The 13,879-nt window shown below is 59.5% G+C and overlaps 4 protein-coding genes across 4 annotated transcripts; all 4 read right to left on the bottom strand.

Annotated features, from left to right (window-relative positions):
• Nucleotides 1-338: 338 nt before the first annotated feature.
• LSCM1_06468 (uncharacterized protein) lies at nucleotides 339-794 on the bottom strand (the record flags this gene model as incomplete). Its single annotated transcript, XM_067323895.1, has 1 exon — nucleotides 339-794. The coding sequence occupies one exon, from the start codon at nucleotides 792-794 to the stop codon at nucleotides 339-341; it is 456 nt and encodes a 151-aa protein (XP_067179209.1).
• Nucleotides 795-3,324: 2,530 nt separating this feature from the next.
• Nucleotides 3,325-3,897, bottom strand: LSCM1_06467 (uncharacterized protein; the record flags this gene model as incomplete). The annotated part of the gene is made up of 1 exon (XM_067323894.1): nucleotides 3,325-3,897. One exon carries the CDS (start codon nucleotides 3,895-3,897, stop codon nucleotides 3,325-3,327), a length of 573 nt encoding a protein of 190 aa, XP_067179208.1.
• A 2,397-nt stretch (nucleotides 3,898-6,294) lies between these two features.
• On the bottom strand, nucleotides 6,295-8,790 carry LSCM1_06466 (uncharacterized protein; the record flags this gene model as incomplete). The annotated part of the gene is made up of 1 exon (XM_067323893.1): nucleotides 6,295-8,790. One exon carries the CDS (start codon nucleotides 8,788-8,790, stop codon nucleotides 6,295-6,297), a length of 2,496 nt encoding a protein of 831 aa, XP_067179207.1.
• Nucleotides 8,791-12,553: 3,763 nt separating this feature from the next.
• On the bottom strand, nucleotides 12,554-13,357 carry LSCM1_06465 (uncharacterized protein; the record flags this gene model as incomplete). Its single annotated transcript, XM_067323892.1, has 1 exon — nucleotides 12,554-13,357. One exon carries the CDS (start codon nucleotides 13,355-13,357, stop codon nucleotides 12,554-12,556), a length of 804 nt encoding a protein of 267 aa, XP_067179206.1.
• Between the last annotated feature and the right edge of the window lie 522 nt (nucleotides 13,358-13,879).

Raw genomic sequence — 13,879 nt, 5'->3', positions numbered from 1 at the left:
ACGATAGATGACGCACACAGAGACGCTCGAGTGCACACAAGCACGCGCATGGTCTACAGGCATGTGCGTGTACCGGCGTCTTTTTGGGGGGGGAGAGGGGGGGCAGAGATGTGCCCATGCGTGTATGTGTATTTCCTTCTCCTCAGGAAGCTCTTTCATCGAGCCCCGCTGTGTGCGGAGCGAGTGTGCCCGCTTCTCTTTTTCTCGCCCTCTCTTCTCCGTCCCGCTCGCCATGTGGCATCTCGCCCCGCTCTTTGTCTCCACTCACCGCACCTTTGGGCTTCACTCTTCAAATCTTGATGTTTAACTGTGTTTGGCGCTTCGCGTGCGTTTCTCGTCTAATGCGCGCTGCTGCCGAGTTCGTCGCCGTTTGCGGCCTCCTTCGCAGCCTTCTTGGCTGCCTTCTTTTCCTCCTTGGCGCGCTCTTTGTACTCCGTCGTTAGCAGCACGGCGTTCACCATCAAGTTGAAGCCGACCACATCACCCTGGATGAAGGACTCCGTCATGCACGGGTACACAATTGTCTTGGCCATCCAGCCCCCATCCGGGCTCTCGCAGAGGTACGTGTTGCCAAGCGCCTGGAGGTTGCGCGACTCGGAGCCGAAAGTCACGGTCACGTGGAACTCGTACTTCTTCGTGTCGCTGTAGAAGGCCCAGCAGCGTTCCTTGTTGTTCACAAGGCGGAAGAGAAGGCCGTTGCGCTCCTCGAAGAGCGGCACCTTCTCATCGTGGGGGAAGTTGGCGGGACCGCCGTAACGGTACTCGGACTGAATGTGCGACGACTTGTTGCCCATGGCTGACTGTCGTGTGTGTGTGTGCGTGTGGATGAACGTGAGCGGTTCGTCTTGTTCTTGTGTGTCGGTGTGTCTTCAATGATTTTGTCTGCTTAGAAAAAATAATAATAAGGAGAGGGGGAGAGGGTGGGAATCCCGTTCGGTGACGCAAGTCTCAACGAAAAGTGTGAGGGTGCAACACGACGAGGAGGGAGGGACGGAAAGAGTGCGGTAGACTACGGAGCGAGCAGCAGCGAGGAGGGCGGCAAGAGACGCGAGGAAAGAGCGAGAGAGAGGCAGCAGTAGCCGCAGAGAGAGAGCAGGGGGAATAGATGCATGCATGAACAGAGGGAGGGGAGGGGAGGAGGGGGCAGGTACATCCGTAGGCTGCTTGTCTTATAGGTTTCACAAGCGTTCTAGGCTCCAAGGTCCTAGCGGGAGGTGCAGTCATTGAAGACGGCCACACACGCCCGCCTCTGTAGCAGCAGACTGCAAACAGCTGCGGCTGCGAGGAGGAGCCTGCAACTTTTGCTCGGTCCAATAGAGGAGAGGAGGGGGGCTAAGGACCGAGACTTAAAAGCACAAGCACGCCTCATCGAGGCTACGCCGTCGGAAGATGATCGATCTCTACGGGAGAGTCGCTCATGGCACCATGCTCGCGTGCGCATGTACATAAAGGCGCTTCTTCGCTACATGACATCGCAGAACGAAGAAAACTGGGGGGAGGGGCAAGGTGGTGTCGACGGGTGCCAAGCGGAACGTGGCAGCAAAAGAAGAGAAGGTGAGAGGCACACGGCGGAGAGGGAAGAAGAGGCCCATGGCGACAGAGACGCCGCAACATGGAAGAAAGGGCCCATTGAGAGAGGGAGAGAGACTGTTCGCCCTCCCCCTTTTCCTCCACCACCGCCTCCTCGATAGCCAGACACGTATGCACATAGAGAGAAAAAGAGACCCGATAGGCCCCCGCGCACGCACACAGACTTGGTTTGTGTGTGTGCGGGTGGGTGGGTGGGTGCCCAAAGCGTCTGGACAATCGATGGTGCCGTGGGATACGCCTCCCATCCCTCCGCCAGAGGAGGAGGAGGAGGGGGGAGGAGAGGGCATGCATGCAAGAGAGGCGAGCGAGAGCACCGGAGAGCAGCTGAAAGACCAAAGGTTGGTATTGCATAAAGCAGTCATCGCTACCACACAGCGATGAGGACGGCCAAGTGGTGGTGGTGGTGGTGGTCGCGACTTTGTGGTGCTTCGCAAGAGAAAACCGGGGCCGCATGAACAGGGGGAAAGACGCGAAGACGAGGCCACCGCACCCCTCCTCCTCCCACACACACTCACATCAACCGCGCACATATCTAGATCACTAGCGTCTGGCAGCCATCTCGCCAAGCCATGGAGAGAATATACCAAGAATAGAAAGAAGCGGCAGAGGGAAAGAGAAGAGAGGGCAAGAGAGACGTGCAAGCGCTGGCATTATCCACCCCACCCCACCTCCCTCCTTCCCCCAGTACACACCAATCACCGAAATGAGAATTGAAAAGAGAGAGAGAGAGAGGCAGAGGCGCACAGAGAGCCGCCCACGGCACCGCAAAGAATACCAAAGTACACAGGGTCACTCGGCATATACAGCGTAGAAAACGAGGTGACACAGATACGTGAAGAAGCGGGCCGCCACAAGGGTGAAAAAGGGGGCACATACACCAGGGCGAACAGAAAGCAGCGGGGGACGCACCAAAGCTGCCAACTCCATGCACAGCGTGCCCTTACACCGGTGTGCACCAGCTTGATTAAAAACGATGGGGAAGTGCGGCACCGAGCAGCCAACGATGCCGCAGCGTAGGACGAGGACGAGAGAGAGAGAGAAGGGCGAATGAGCGCCCCTTCCGTCTTCTCCGTGCTCCCTCGCCTGTGCGAGCAGAAGAGACCTCTTTCGCTCGACGAGCCCATTGTGAAGTGGAAGGGCAGCGCAAGTCCACTGAACTTCCCTTCTCGCGCCGGGCTTCGTCACAGACCCATCTCACTTGGAGCGAAACCGCGTGTCTACGCGCGTTACAGCATTGCACCGACTCAGTCAGCTCCGTACGGTCCCTGCCTGAAGCACTGCCGACCATCCGCTGCGCGAGTCGCACCGATGCAGCGCTCTGTGCTTCCTTGGCCGTGGTTGATTGTCCGAGCGTCAGCACCAGAAGCGCCTCAGCCTTGGCAGGAATACGGGATGGTTTGGCTTACCTTCACAGGGATTTGTGCGACAGCGAAGCGTTGTGTAGTGTGTCGCACGCTCCACTGAAACCAACAGGGCGGCCGACAACGGTACACATGAGCGCGTAGGCGAATAGAGGTCAGAGGTCGCGTATTTTCGCCAGCTCTCGGGAAGGCCGGCAACGCGAAAGATAAGCGTAACCGAACGTCGCTCGCCGCATCTATGACCGCCAGTGAGAGGTGCGACGCACGGCGACTGCGCTCTCCGCAGTCGTGCGCGGGCGCGACTGACAGCGTGAGTTGTGAGGAGCACGGGCTTAATGAATTCATGAGCCGGGACGAAGGGCGGGGCTCCGACTCATTCAGCCGACGTCGCAGGCTCGAACCTGTTTGTCTTCGAGTCAAGCACCATGCACTTCCACATATAGCCCCTGATGGGCCCCTCCACGAAGGCCACGGTGGCACCTGCCGGCACAGCCACCTCCGCCTTCACTCGGCCGCCGTTGGAGAACTCGAGCTTCACTGGGCTAACTGCGTCTTCGGCCGCCCCGTACGCACGCGCCGCACGCAGCCCCTCGGCGCGAAAGAAAGTCGCCTCCACCATGGCGTTGCTCTTACTGTCGTTAAAAATAGTCCAACGAACCTCCTCCTCCTCCGCCGGCGCCTTCTTCTCGCCTTCCTCAGTGGCGTTGTCCTCACCCACCTGGTGAAGGTGCTGTTGAGGCTTGTGAAAGGGCGGAGTGGTCAACAGGAAAATATTTGCAGCTTTGCCGTACACGAAGGCCAGCGTTGCCGCCGCATCCTCCTTGTAAGGGCCAAGCACCTGCGCATCGATGGTGGCGAAGCGCGTGTTCGTCTTCAGGGCAAGCGCATTCGCCTCTCTATTGGAGGCCTCTTCAGTGGACTTTGGAGCACTGAGACCGCAGCCCATTTTCGCTTCTCCACTGTTGTTGTTTTTTTGGCCGGTCGGTGGGGGTCAGGCAGAGAGCAACCAGAGGGATTCCCCTGCGACGCGCAGGTATGTGCCTACGTTAGTTTGCTTTTCTGCTGTTTAGTCGACTTGCTAAGCTCACCAAGACGGGATGGCGTCCCTCTCTGTCTCCCTGTGTGTGTGTGTGTGTGTATGTACGTGTGTGTGTGTGTGCTGCAAGACACGCCGACGCTGTTCTGTTGGTTTGTTTAGGAGAAAAGCCTCCAGAGGCAAAAGTGAACGATGAGGGCGGCGACTCAATGCGGGTGCGTTTGCGGGGAGGAGGGAGAGGAGAGGTTTCGACAAGAACACCGATGAAGTCGTCAGAGTGTCTAGGAAAGCTGTGGTAGAGGTTAACCCAAGCACGGCGCAGGAGGAGGTAGATGGGGCGACAAAGGCTCAAGTGAAGGTGGCCGAGGTGGAGGAGGGCCCGCAACGCGAGAGAAAGAACGAGAGATTATGTCAGAAGCCGCTCCTTCCGCAGACGCCCAATGTGTACAAAAAAAGAGAGACGATCCGCCTGTCGTGGTGCACGGGGGCCGTGCGCCCAGCACGCGCTTCCTGTCCCTGTCCCGTCTTCAGATGTGTGCTGCGCGATCGCTGCTAGACGGACCTGCGTCGGCTACACGCCGTCACTCAGGCGGGCCGCGCCCAGGGCCCTGCTCGAGCGCACGGGCAGTGGCGCCTGTGGTCCCGGTAGCAGGGCGGGTGGCCTGGGTGCATGCCGGATGAGCTCATGGTCGATGTCGGGCAGCCGCAGGTCAGGGCCCTCGGAGACCCCGCGCCCCGCCGGTCTGCCGGCCCTCGGCCCGAGTCGCCCCGGACCGTCGGCATTCGGCATCGCGGAGACACTTCACGTGAGGGTCGGGCGGACTCGGCGGTCGCCTCATACCGCTCGCCGCGCCCGCGCCTCATCAGCCCCATCCGGTCCGACGTGGCAGACGCCGCATCACTCGCGCGCTCGTGCACTTTGGGCCCGACGGGTCTGAGTCGCCGCGCGCCTTTCTCGCCACTCACGCGTGCCCAGCGCACCTCTGAGCGCACTGCTCGGGCACGATACGCCATGCCGGCCGCGCTCGGCAGCGCTCGCGCAGGAACGTACAGGGGGCGGTTTCGGGACGCCGTTGCCGTCTGGGGTGCTCCCGGCCCTCCTCCGCCACCTCAGCGCATGCCGCGGCAGGTCGGGCGCTGCTCCACGTCTGCAGCGGCAGGGGCCTTCCGCCATTGCAGGCACCCATTCGCCGTTAACAGGCGTGTGTGTGTGTGCCAGGCGGAAGGGGGCCCGCGCACAGACAGGCGCCTACCATCGAAGAGCCCATATGTGGCTGTTTGGGCTCAATCGCCGAGAGTATTCGCAGTGAGCTGGTGGGAGCGCGGTCGCGACGGTGCGCCTCTTGGGCACGGCGACAGCCCATCCCTGTCTGCCGATGCGAACGAGTTGTCGTGGGGAGGGGGTACCACAGCGCAATGCCACATGCTGAAGTAGCCCGCTTCGTCTGGGAGAGCTGGCATGGCAACAGCAACGACGGCAAAAACAAGAGTGCAGCTGTGAAAAAGAGAGAGCGAAGGAGTTGTACATGAAAGGTGTGAAGAAACGTGAGGAAGGCAGGGAGAGAGAGAGAGCGACGCCCAAAGAATACGTACCATAGCGCACCAATGATTTTTTGGATGCACACAAGGGTGCACTGGAGCGTGAACGAAAACAGCAGCAAAGAGAGTGGGCACCAAAAAGCGACATCGAGGACAGCCGAATTTCGTACACAGCGCACACGCAGAATCGCCAGAGAGGGAGAAACATGAGGCATAAAGGGAAAAAAGGCGGTGCAAAAAAGAAAGAGAAGGTGGCAGGGAGGGGTGCGCACTATGTGCGAGAGAGAGAGGAGTTGTGAAGATGAACAAAGCACCGAATAACGCGATGAGCGACGCACACGGGGCAGTACACGCCAGCAGAGAAAGAAGATCGAAGGATGGACAATAATAATAATAACCAAGAGGGGGAGGCGCAACCACCACAGTAAGACGGGAGGTGAACGGCACGCAGCCATCCTCCTCTCGAAGATCTGTCAAAACATCAACTGAAGCGCATTGAGCAAACGAAAAAAAAAATAGACGTCCTCGCGCTCACGCACGCACACAAGGCGGCAACGAGAAGCGCTCCCACAGATAAAGGAGAAGAGCGGAAAGGGGGGCTACAGGGATAGGCTAGTACACCTACCACACACACACGCAGGCACGTACACACCCGTACGCCTGCGCCTGCATGAGGTGCCGTTTCCGCTCTTCGCACTTCTGCCTGGGCGGATACACATGAAAAAGGCGCATGCGCACCACGTCTGTGAGCGCTCGCCCTCTCTTTCTCTAGAAGGAAATGTCAAGGTGGCTAGCGCTGGTGCTATACGAATGGTCAAGCGCCGAAGGAACGTCGCCGCGGGGTATAGAGCGGTCTTTGCCCGAGTCGTCTACTAACCTCTTGGGGACCAGAACCGGCAGCTGCGCAGCCCCAGCAGTCTTCTCCATCTCGTCTGCACGCGCGGGGGTGGCATATTCAGCAGACCACACAAGCGGAGCGACAGCGGATTCCCGCGTTGCTGCGTCATTCGCGAAGTCGTAGCGGTACGGATAGTCCTCAGTCGGCAGTGCAGCAGCGGTTGTGCATGGCGCCGTCTTCAGCGCTCCACATCTACAAAAGTTTACAGTAGCCTCAGTGCCGTAGTTTTCGCCACGGCGGCTCCCTTCTGCTGTTCCGGCGCTGCGCTGAGATGAGAGATGGCGCCGCGCGTCGACCTTATCGAAATCACCAGCAGCTGCTCCCTCGCCGATCGTCTCGCACCTGGGCGCCGAGGATGACAGGCGCTGCTGGAGTGACACAGCAAGTGTCACGGATGCGGCCACAGAGGCGTGATCGGCCCTGCCAGCGGTATTAGCCAGAGCCTTCGGTGGCGCTACAGAGGCGGCAGGACCCCTCGAGCTGAGCGGCACGTTGTTCAGCGTTTTTGTCGAACTAGGTAAGATGGAATCATCGCCTTTAAGTGCTCTGCCAGCGGTGACTGAAGGCAGCGTTGGCACGGCACTAGATGTGAGGGCAGCGGCGGCGGAGTCCAACGTACACGCCGGCCCGGTGCTGACTGGCGGCGCTGCTGCTTCCGCCAAGAATATGAGCGTGTGGTGGTACCCCTTTTTCGAAGCTCCGCCCTTCTTCTTGAGGCTGCGCGCCAGCTCGAGTGTGAGCGTGCTGCCCAGCACCGCCATGCTACTGGATTGGTCGAAGGGGATGAGGTGCGTGTCGATCCTGTAGCCGAGCACCTCGCCCTCAGCCAAGTACACCGTCGCCCCAGGCGCAAGCACCACGAAAACCTCGACAGCCGCCGCACTGGCGACTTGCTTCTCGAGCCCGGCAAGCTGCCCCTCCTGGACAGCCGTCTTGGGCGGAGGAATCGCATCGATGAAAGCCTCCGCAGACACCGGGCGCACTTCCACGTAGGTGCGGTTGCTGCTACACGCACTCTCCAGCGGCACCTTCTGCCGCCTGCGGGTGACGGAGGTGTGCAAAAGAGGCGTAGCGCGGCACATAATCCTCAAGTCCCCAGGGGTCGGGGCCCATGTCGTTGGGGTCCTGCCAGGCAGATCCGCCGGTGCTTTCTCCCCAGCCAAAGACGCCTTCGGACCTGAGAGCTGCTCCTGCGCGTGGTAGCATAGCAGCACCGACACGTGCGCCTCGTGGTTGTTGCTATCATTGAACAGGAACCATCGCGTCCGTTGTGGCACGTGAAAGAGTGTGATGCGGGACAGCTGCCGACGCATGCGGGGCGGGCAAGCATTATCACCACCATTAGCACCGTTGCTCGGATAGGCCGGCGCCACTGAGGAGTTCGCCCTGCCAGGGCCGTCCTCGGGCTTGCGGAAGCGACTGTCCTTCACGAGCACCGAGCACACCGAGGCGGTGGCCGACAACATATCGTGCTCACCATCCCAAGTGGTGCCGATCACAGCCTTCGCTAGGCCAGCTCTAGACGGCAGTGGAACAGCGAAGCTAGTGGGGGGCCTTTCGGGAGCCCCTGACAGCGCAGACCGCGTGCCGGCGTCGGCGCCAGCCTTGGTGAGGTTGTGACGCATCAGTTGCGTCTCCCCGGCTGGGCGACTCCCCGCGGTAATCGAGGACGCTGAAGCCGTTACGGGTGGCGAGCCAAGCTCATTAGTCGCCTCTCTTTTGTCAGCGTCTTGCAGCAGCCTCCTAGCGCCATTCGCGAAAGAGCCGCCAAGGCCTCCGCCCACTCCTGGAAGCAGTGGTGTGCGGGAAGGGGTGTTAGGGCAAGAAAAGCTGAACCCCTTCTTCACAAAGCTCGATTGCGGAGACGTCAGCAGACTCCAGGAAGGGCTCCTTGAACCGCTAGCAGCGTCACCTTGGTCGGCAGCAACAGTAACGGTTGCATGCCCACCTTCTGTCGGCAGCGGGGCGAGTCGGCCTCGCTCATCTACCGCGATGTTGATGAGGAAACAGGAGCTGAGAGACGGGAGAAGGCTGGGACTGTTGAGCAGAGCCGTCGCGGCGGCCACAGCGTTCGCCTCTGCCCCGCCCGCCGCGCTGTCGCCGTCGCGTTTCTTGTTCTTGGCATCGGCAGCAATTTTTTTCGCGTGCTTCTTCAACTCTCCCGACACAATCGGCAAACTTCGAAGCGGAATAACGCGCGCCGCGCACCCCCCTTTCGGACGACGCAAAGACCCGCTTGGGTCACGCTTCGGCAGCGTCGACGCAGGAATCAGTTGTGTGTTCGGCATGAAGTTGTAGAAAAGCGGGCACGGCGGCAGTTGCGCGCCGGTGTCGCCAGTGCCTCCCGTACTGGACCCAGCACCCATCGCAGTGGCGTGGCGTGCGCAGCCGCGAGTGCTTGAAGAAGACAAGAGCGGTACAGGCCAGAAGGGCAATGCACATGGACAGCAAAATAGCAAGTGGTCGGGAGGCAGCAGCACAGGCAACACCCGAGCTGAGAGAGAGAGCCTTAGAGGAAAAAGGGATGGGAATGGGGTGAGAAACAATAGACAAGGAACGGCAAAAAGGGGCAAAAAGGTATCTTCCTTGAGAAGGGGGGAGTAGGGGGGCAGCGAGGGGCTGGAAGGGGGGCGGGGGGCAGGGGAGTGGCGGCGCTGATTCCAAGGACGACGACAGTCACGCACAAACGGAGGAGGAAGACGGAGAAAGGAAAGAGGCGAATGCAAAGGGGGAAAAATCGGTGCGCACACCCACACGTGCACGGCGAGAAGAAAAGAGAGAGAGCGAAGGGGAGGAAAAAAGAAAAACAGAAGTGACCGAGAGAAGAGCAGCACGTCTCCCAAAGGAAAAAAAGAGACTGTGCAAGTGGACCTTAACACGAGCCCAGGAACAAAAGCAGCGGTCGCGTTTAATCGAGAGGAGAAGAAGATGACATCCACCGCACACTCACACACACGCACGCGCGTCAAAACAGAACAGAGCAAAAAGAGAAAACAGAGTCATGCAGAGAGCGGAAGAGGGAGAAGCGGAAAAGAAGCGCGCCACCTCATAAGCGTCGATGAAGAGACACAAGGCAGGACACGGGAGAAGAAAGACAGCCAATGAGCTCACATGCACACACACATAGAGACGCTTCAGGTTCACACCGCGCCTTGGGAGCCGATCACCCTGGCGGAGGCGATGAGGATGGTGATGGTGATGATGATCGGTGGGAAGAAGCCTTCGGAAAGGAAAAGGGGGAAAAAGTCTGATATATCTTTTTTTGCTTTTCTTTTACATTCGGCAGAGCTGAGCAGCAGCACCAAAAGCGCAGCAGACACGGGTGAGGGCGGTTTGCTTTCCTTGCGGGCAAAGAGAGCGACGAGACAGGGGAGGAGCGAAACGGTAAGGGCGCTGGGAAAGGCGATGAAGGTCCCTGTGGCGCACCCAGAGAAAGAGAGAGAGAGAACGCTCTCCCAGAGGAAGGTCGCCGTTTGCGGAGGCCCGTAGAGGAGGGGCACTCGTGTATATGCGTCGCGTGCGCTTCCTTCACTTTTTGGACCTGCTCGCGGTTTGCCTCCGTTGGGATGAACTGAGCCGCTGCACGAGTGCGGTTGGGCGAGGGAAGGGATGGGGCGATGGGAGAATGAGGGGATGGAGCAGAGCGGTGGAAAGGTGGAATGTGTACAGGAAAGGCAAGCACCCCATTAGAAGCGACCCTACTTGTGTGCCGTTGTGATGCGGTCGTTGTACAGTGGTGTAATGGGGGAAAAAGGGGGAAGGCGGGACAAGGAACGGGCAAAGGATAGGGGTGCTGAGGCGGCATCGAGCACGCGCGCGTAGGTGTGTGTATCTCGGGGAAGACCAGGAGGCCGGCCACACGCACATCAACGTCAGCATAGGTGGCACACGCATCAACAGGGCTCCTCAGAAACCCGTCACGGCAGATGGCCTCGCAGTGACACATGGTGTGCAGCGGCTGAGGGAGGGGCGTCCACGATGAGAGGCAGTGTCGCTGTAGACTTTAGAGGGGGGAGGGGAGGGAAAAAGCAGCAGCAGTTGGCGCCCGACGTGCTTTCTCCTGCGAATCCCTCGCGGAACTCGCCCTACCAGCCGAGTGTGCCAGTCTGTCATTACGTACGATTGCTGCCACGTTTCTGCTTTTGTTGTGTGGCTGCGGAAAGGAGGTGCTCCCCCGCCTCCTCCCACAACGCACGACTCCCCTCTCCTGACCAGCAAACGATGCCGAACGGATCGCCCCACCACCACTGCCCTCCTCATCCAAGCGCGCTAGCCGTAGCGCGCCCATGATGGGAGCGGCACGGAGAAGCGGGGAGCTCAAGGACGCACACACACAAATAAGGAGTGGGGGGGTACATGAAATGCGTGCATTCGCAGAAACAACCTCGGAGGAAGTATAAGACACCAGAGAGGTCGAGGACACACGTGAGGCGTTGGGTATCCGTAGGCGAGCACTGCAAAGTTCAAGAGCGCGGCCGTACGCACACCTACGCATACGCATGCATGTGTCCCGAAAAAGAAGCTGGCCAGTACAGGCGCGCGCTATTCGTTCGTGTGGCCCATCTATGCTCTTGGCATGCAAGGCTCACGCACACATTAAGTGCCGATCTGCTTCCGATTCCACGAAAGGCTGCTTTCAAGAGAGCGGTTGCATCGTCGTCCGCTGAATACGTTATTTGGTCCTACCGTGTCTCTGTGTGTGTGTGTGTCTCAGATGTCTCTTGCACTCCGAGACCGAGACGCATAGATGGGTGAGGCCACACACACACACACGCTGCCCTCTTCATCGCACCCGCCTTTTCCGGTGGCGCCCTTCGAACCAACGCGACACGAAGTCAGTGCACCCTTTCCGAATTTCCACGACCGCTTCCACGAAGGAAGCACAAGAAAAAGAGAGGTGGACTGATGCAGGTTGGGAGGAGGGCGTCCTCTCCAAGGCACACAGAGAGAGAGAGGAACACACCCGCACATACACGCATTACAGCACACAGAAGGCTAAAGTGCCAGTGGGCTCGCATGAAAAGGACACTCGAGAGCACTACCGCCAATGGGAGGAGGGGAGGGGAAAAGCGCCGGCGTGCAAAGCCAGAGGAGTGCGCGCAGACGCACATGGCGCACATACACCAAAGAGTGGCGCAGAGGGAAACATAAGGCACGCCAATACGAAGGAAGAGGGCAAGAACGCTGTCTACGGGCGTGAGAAACACAGAGATCGTGCGCGCAACAAAAAAAAAGCAGCTTGCCCATTCATGTGCGCCCCTCTCCCCCAACAGCAAGGGGGGAGGGGAAATGGGGCATGCAGCGAGGACGCCAGCTTCAAACAAAGCGTAGACGGGAACTCGAACGGGGAGAAAAAAATAGTGAGGTTGGGGGCACAGAGGAGGCAGGCAGACCTCGTCAAGGTGAAGAAGAGAGAGCGGCACAGACGGGCGTACCATACACGAGAATGAAGGGCGCCGTGAAGGGGAAAAAAAGACATGCCGAGAAGAAGGGACGGCGCCATCACACACACATACAAAAAAAAACGCGCATATGAACACATTCACTCACCGGAAGATTACATGAGTCTCAGAACCACGTGCGCGTGCGCGCATCCAGGTCGAGGACCCAGTGCCTCAGGACATTCGCCCCCCTCTTGCACGAGCATTATTGACAAGAAAGAGGAGAGGTAGAAGGCGAGAGAAGCCAAAGCAGATCAGGGGGCGGGCACGTTCGGCGCAAAGAGAAATCGGCCAAGCATGTGCGCGCACCATGTACTATGCCTCTGCATCGCACGCGCGTCACAGGTCCTACTGTCGAGCATTCCTCGCCGCCTTTTTCGCGTTGCGATCGGCCGTGGAAGCCTGCTCGACAAGGCCAGTTTTGCTCTCCTTTCGCGACATCATTCTCTCGGCGCGCACCGCAACGAAAGGTAGCGTTGTCGGAGCTACGGACTTCTTCAGAGCAGCAGCAGCAGCAGTCTTAGCCTCCTATCCCGTCCCCCTCCACTTTCTCGGGTGGTTTCTGCCCGCCAGGTGCACGAAGAAGCGGCATTCATCGGATGTTAGGGCTTGCCGGACGCCTCAGCTCTTGTGCTGTCCAGTTGCACTGCTCGCAAGCCCTTGGTGATCCTCCTGTCAGTCCCTCCCGCTACGACCGGGGCAGCTTCGCCTCAGCGTCCGCGTCGGTGGAGCACTCTATTGGGCTTGCGTCGTAGCACGTGATGAAGCCGTTGTACTCGCCACGCATGAACCTTTGGGTCTCCCCTGGTGCTACATCTAGCACCAGGCGGCACTCGCCTGTGTCCTCATTGAGCACCGTCAGGCGCGTTTTACCGAGTGCCGAGATAGAGCTCTCGGGACCGAAGGTGACGGTCACCCGCATCACGTAATCCGTCGTGTCGTTGTAGAAGGCCCACAGGTGACGCTTGTCATTCACCAAACGGAACAAAAGGCCGTTTTGCTGATCAAAGCAGCGATAGATGTGATCGATCGGGAACTCCGCGGCGGGGCCCGGGCCGGCGTACGGCGAGTCTTTGTCAACGATGCGGTGGATCTGACTTTCCTGATGGAGGGGCACAGCAGTGAGCAGACGCTGCTGGGCGGGGTCAGTGCTAGTAAGCGACTCATACGGCTTGCCCGTCCCCTGCGTACTGCCATCCGACACCTCCTCTGCGGGAGCGGTAGCAACCGCAGAAACTCCTGTCTCCGCAGCCGCGCAGTTCCCTCGCAAGGCACCAAACACGGTGTCTGAGTCTGACGTGGCAAGTACATACGTCCTCTGGATCACATTCGCCTCATTCGGCGCCGGCGCGGGAGGAATGGTGACGGCGGCAGCGACGGCAGCTACAGGGCGCCCGTTCGTAGAGACAGAAGCGGCCTCAGTCGCAGCAGGGATGGGGCCTGCTACGGCCGCGAAGGAGCGTGTCACGTCATCCCCAGGCGCGGCCATCATATTGGGGCTCCTCCCTTCGGCACTCTTGCTTCCTCTGCACCCCATACTTCGTTCAGCAGTGTGTTTGTTTGCGGGAGCCCAGCGAGAGCAGACGGGAAGGCGTGGAAGTGTGAGAGTCCTCTCTTCTGGTGGAGGTACTTGAGTGCCTGGAGCGGACGAAGAAAAGGCGGGGAGGGACTTCGAGCGGGTAGCCGGGACTGTTGAAATGCGAACGTCGCAACGGCAACGGCAACGACAACAACACGAGGCGAGGGCGCCACCGAGAGCTGTAATAGATGGGGCCGAAAACCGGCGCGGAGTGCGAGCAGGGCTCTGTTCCACAACGACGAGAAAGTTAGGCAAGCGCACGCGAGAAAACCCTAGCCCCAAAGTCAGCGCTGTTGTAAGGAGAGGACACAGTAGCAGTGAAAAGAGTAAGATGAGTAGCATTAGCAGGAGTGCAAAGAAGTCGTTGATGCGCGCGGAGGGGGGCACGCGTGTACGGGGAGAAGGGGGCGGAGGAAGTATATAAGTGAAACTTTC

This window comes from Leishmania martiniquensis, chromosome 20 (genome assembly GCF_017916325.1).
Source record: "Leishmania martiniquensis isolate LSCM1 chromosome 20, whole genome shotgun sequence".
NCBI classification, from domain to species: Eukaryota; Euglenozoa; class Kinetoplastea; order Trypanosomatida; family Trypanosomatidae; genus Leishmania; species Leishmania martiniquensis.
Note: the sequence above shows the minus strand (reverse complement) of the source record. Positions and strands in the feature narration are given on the sequence as shown.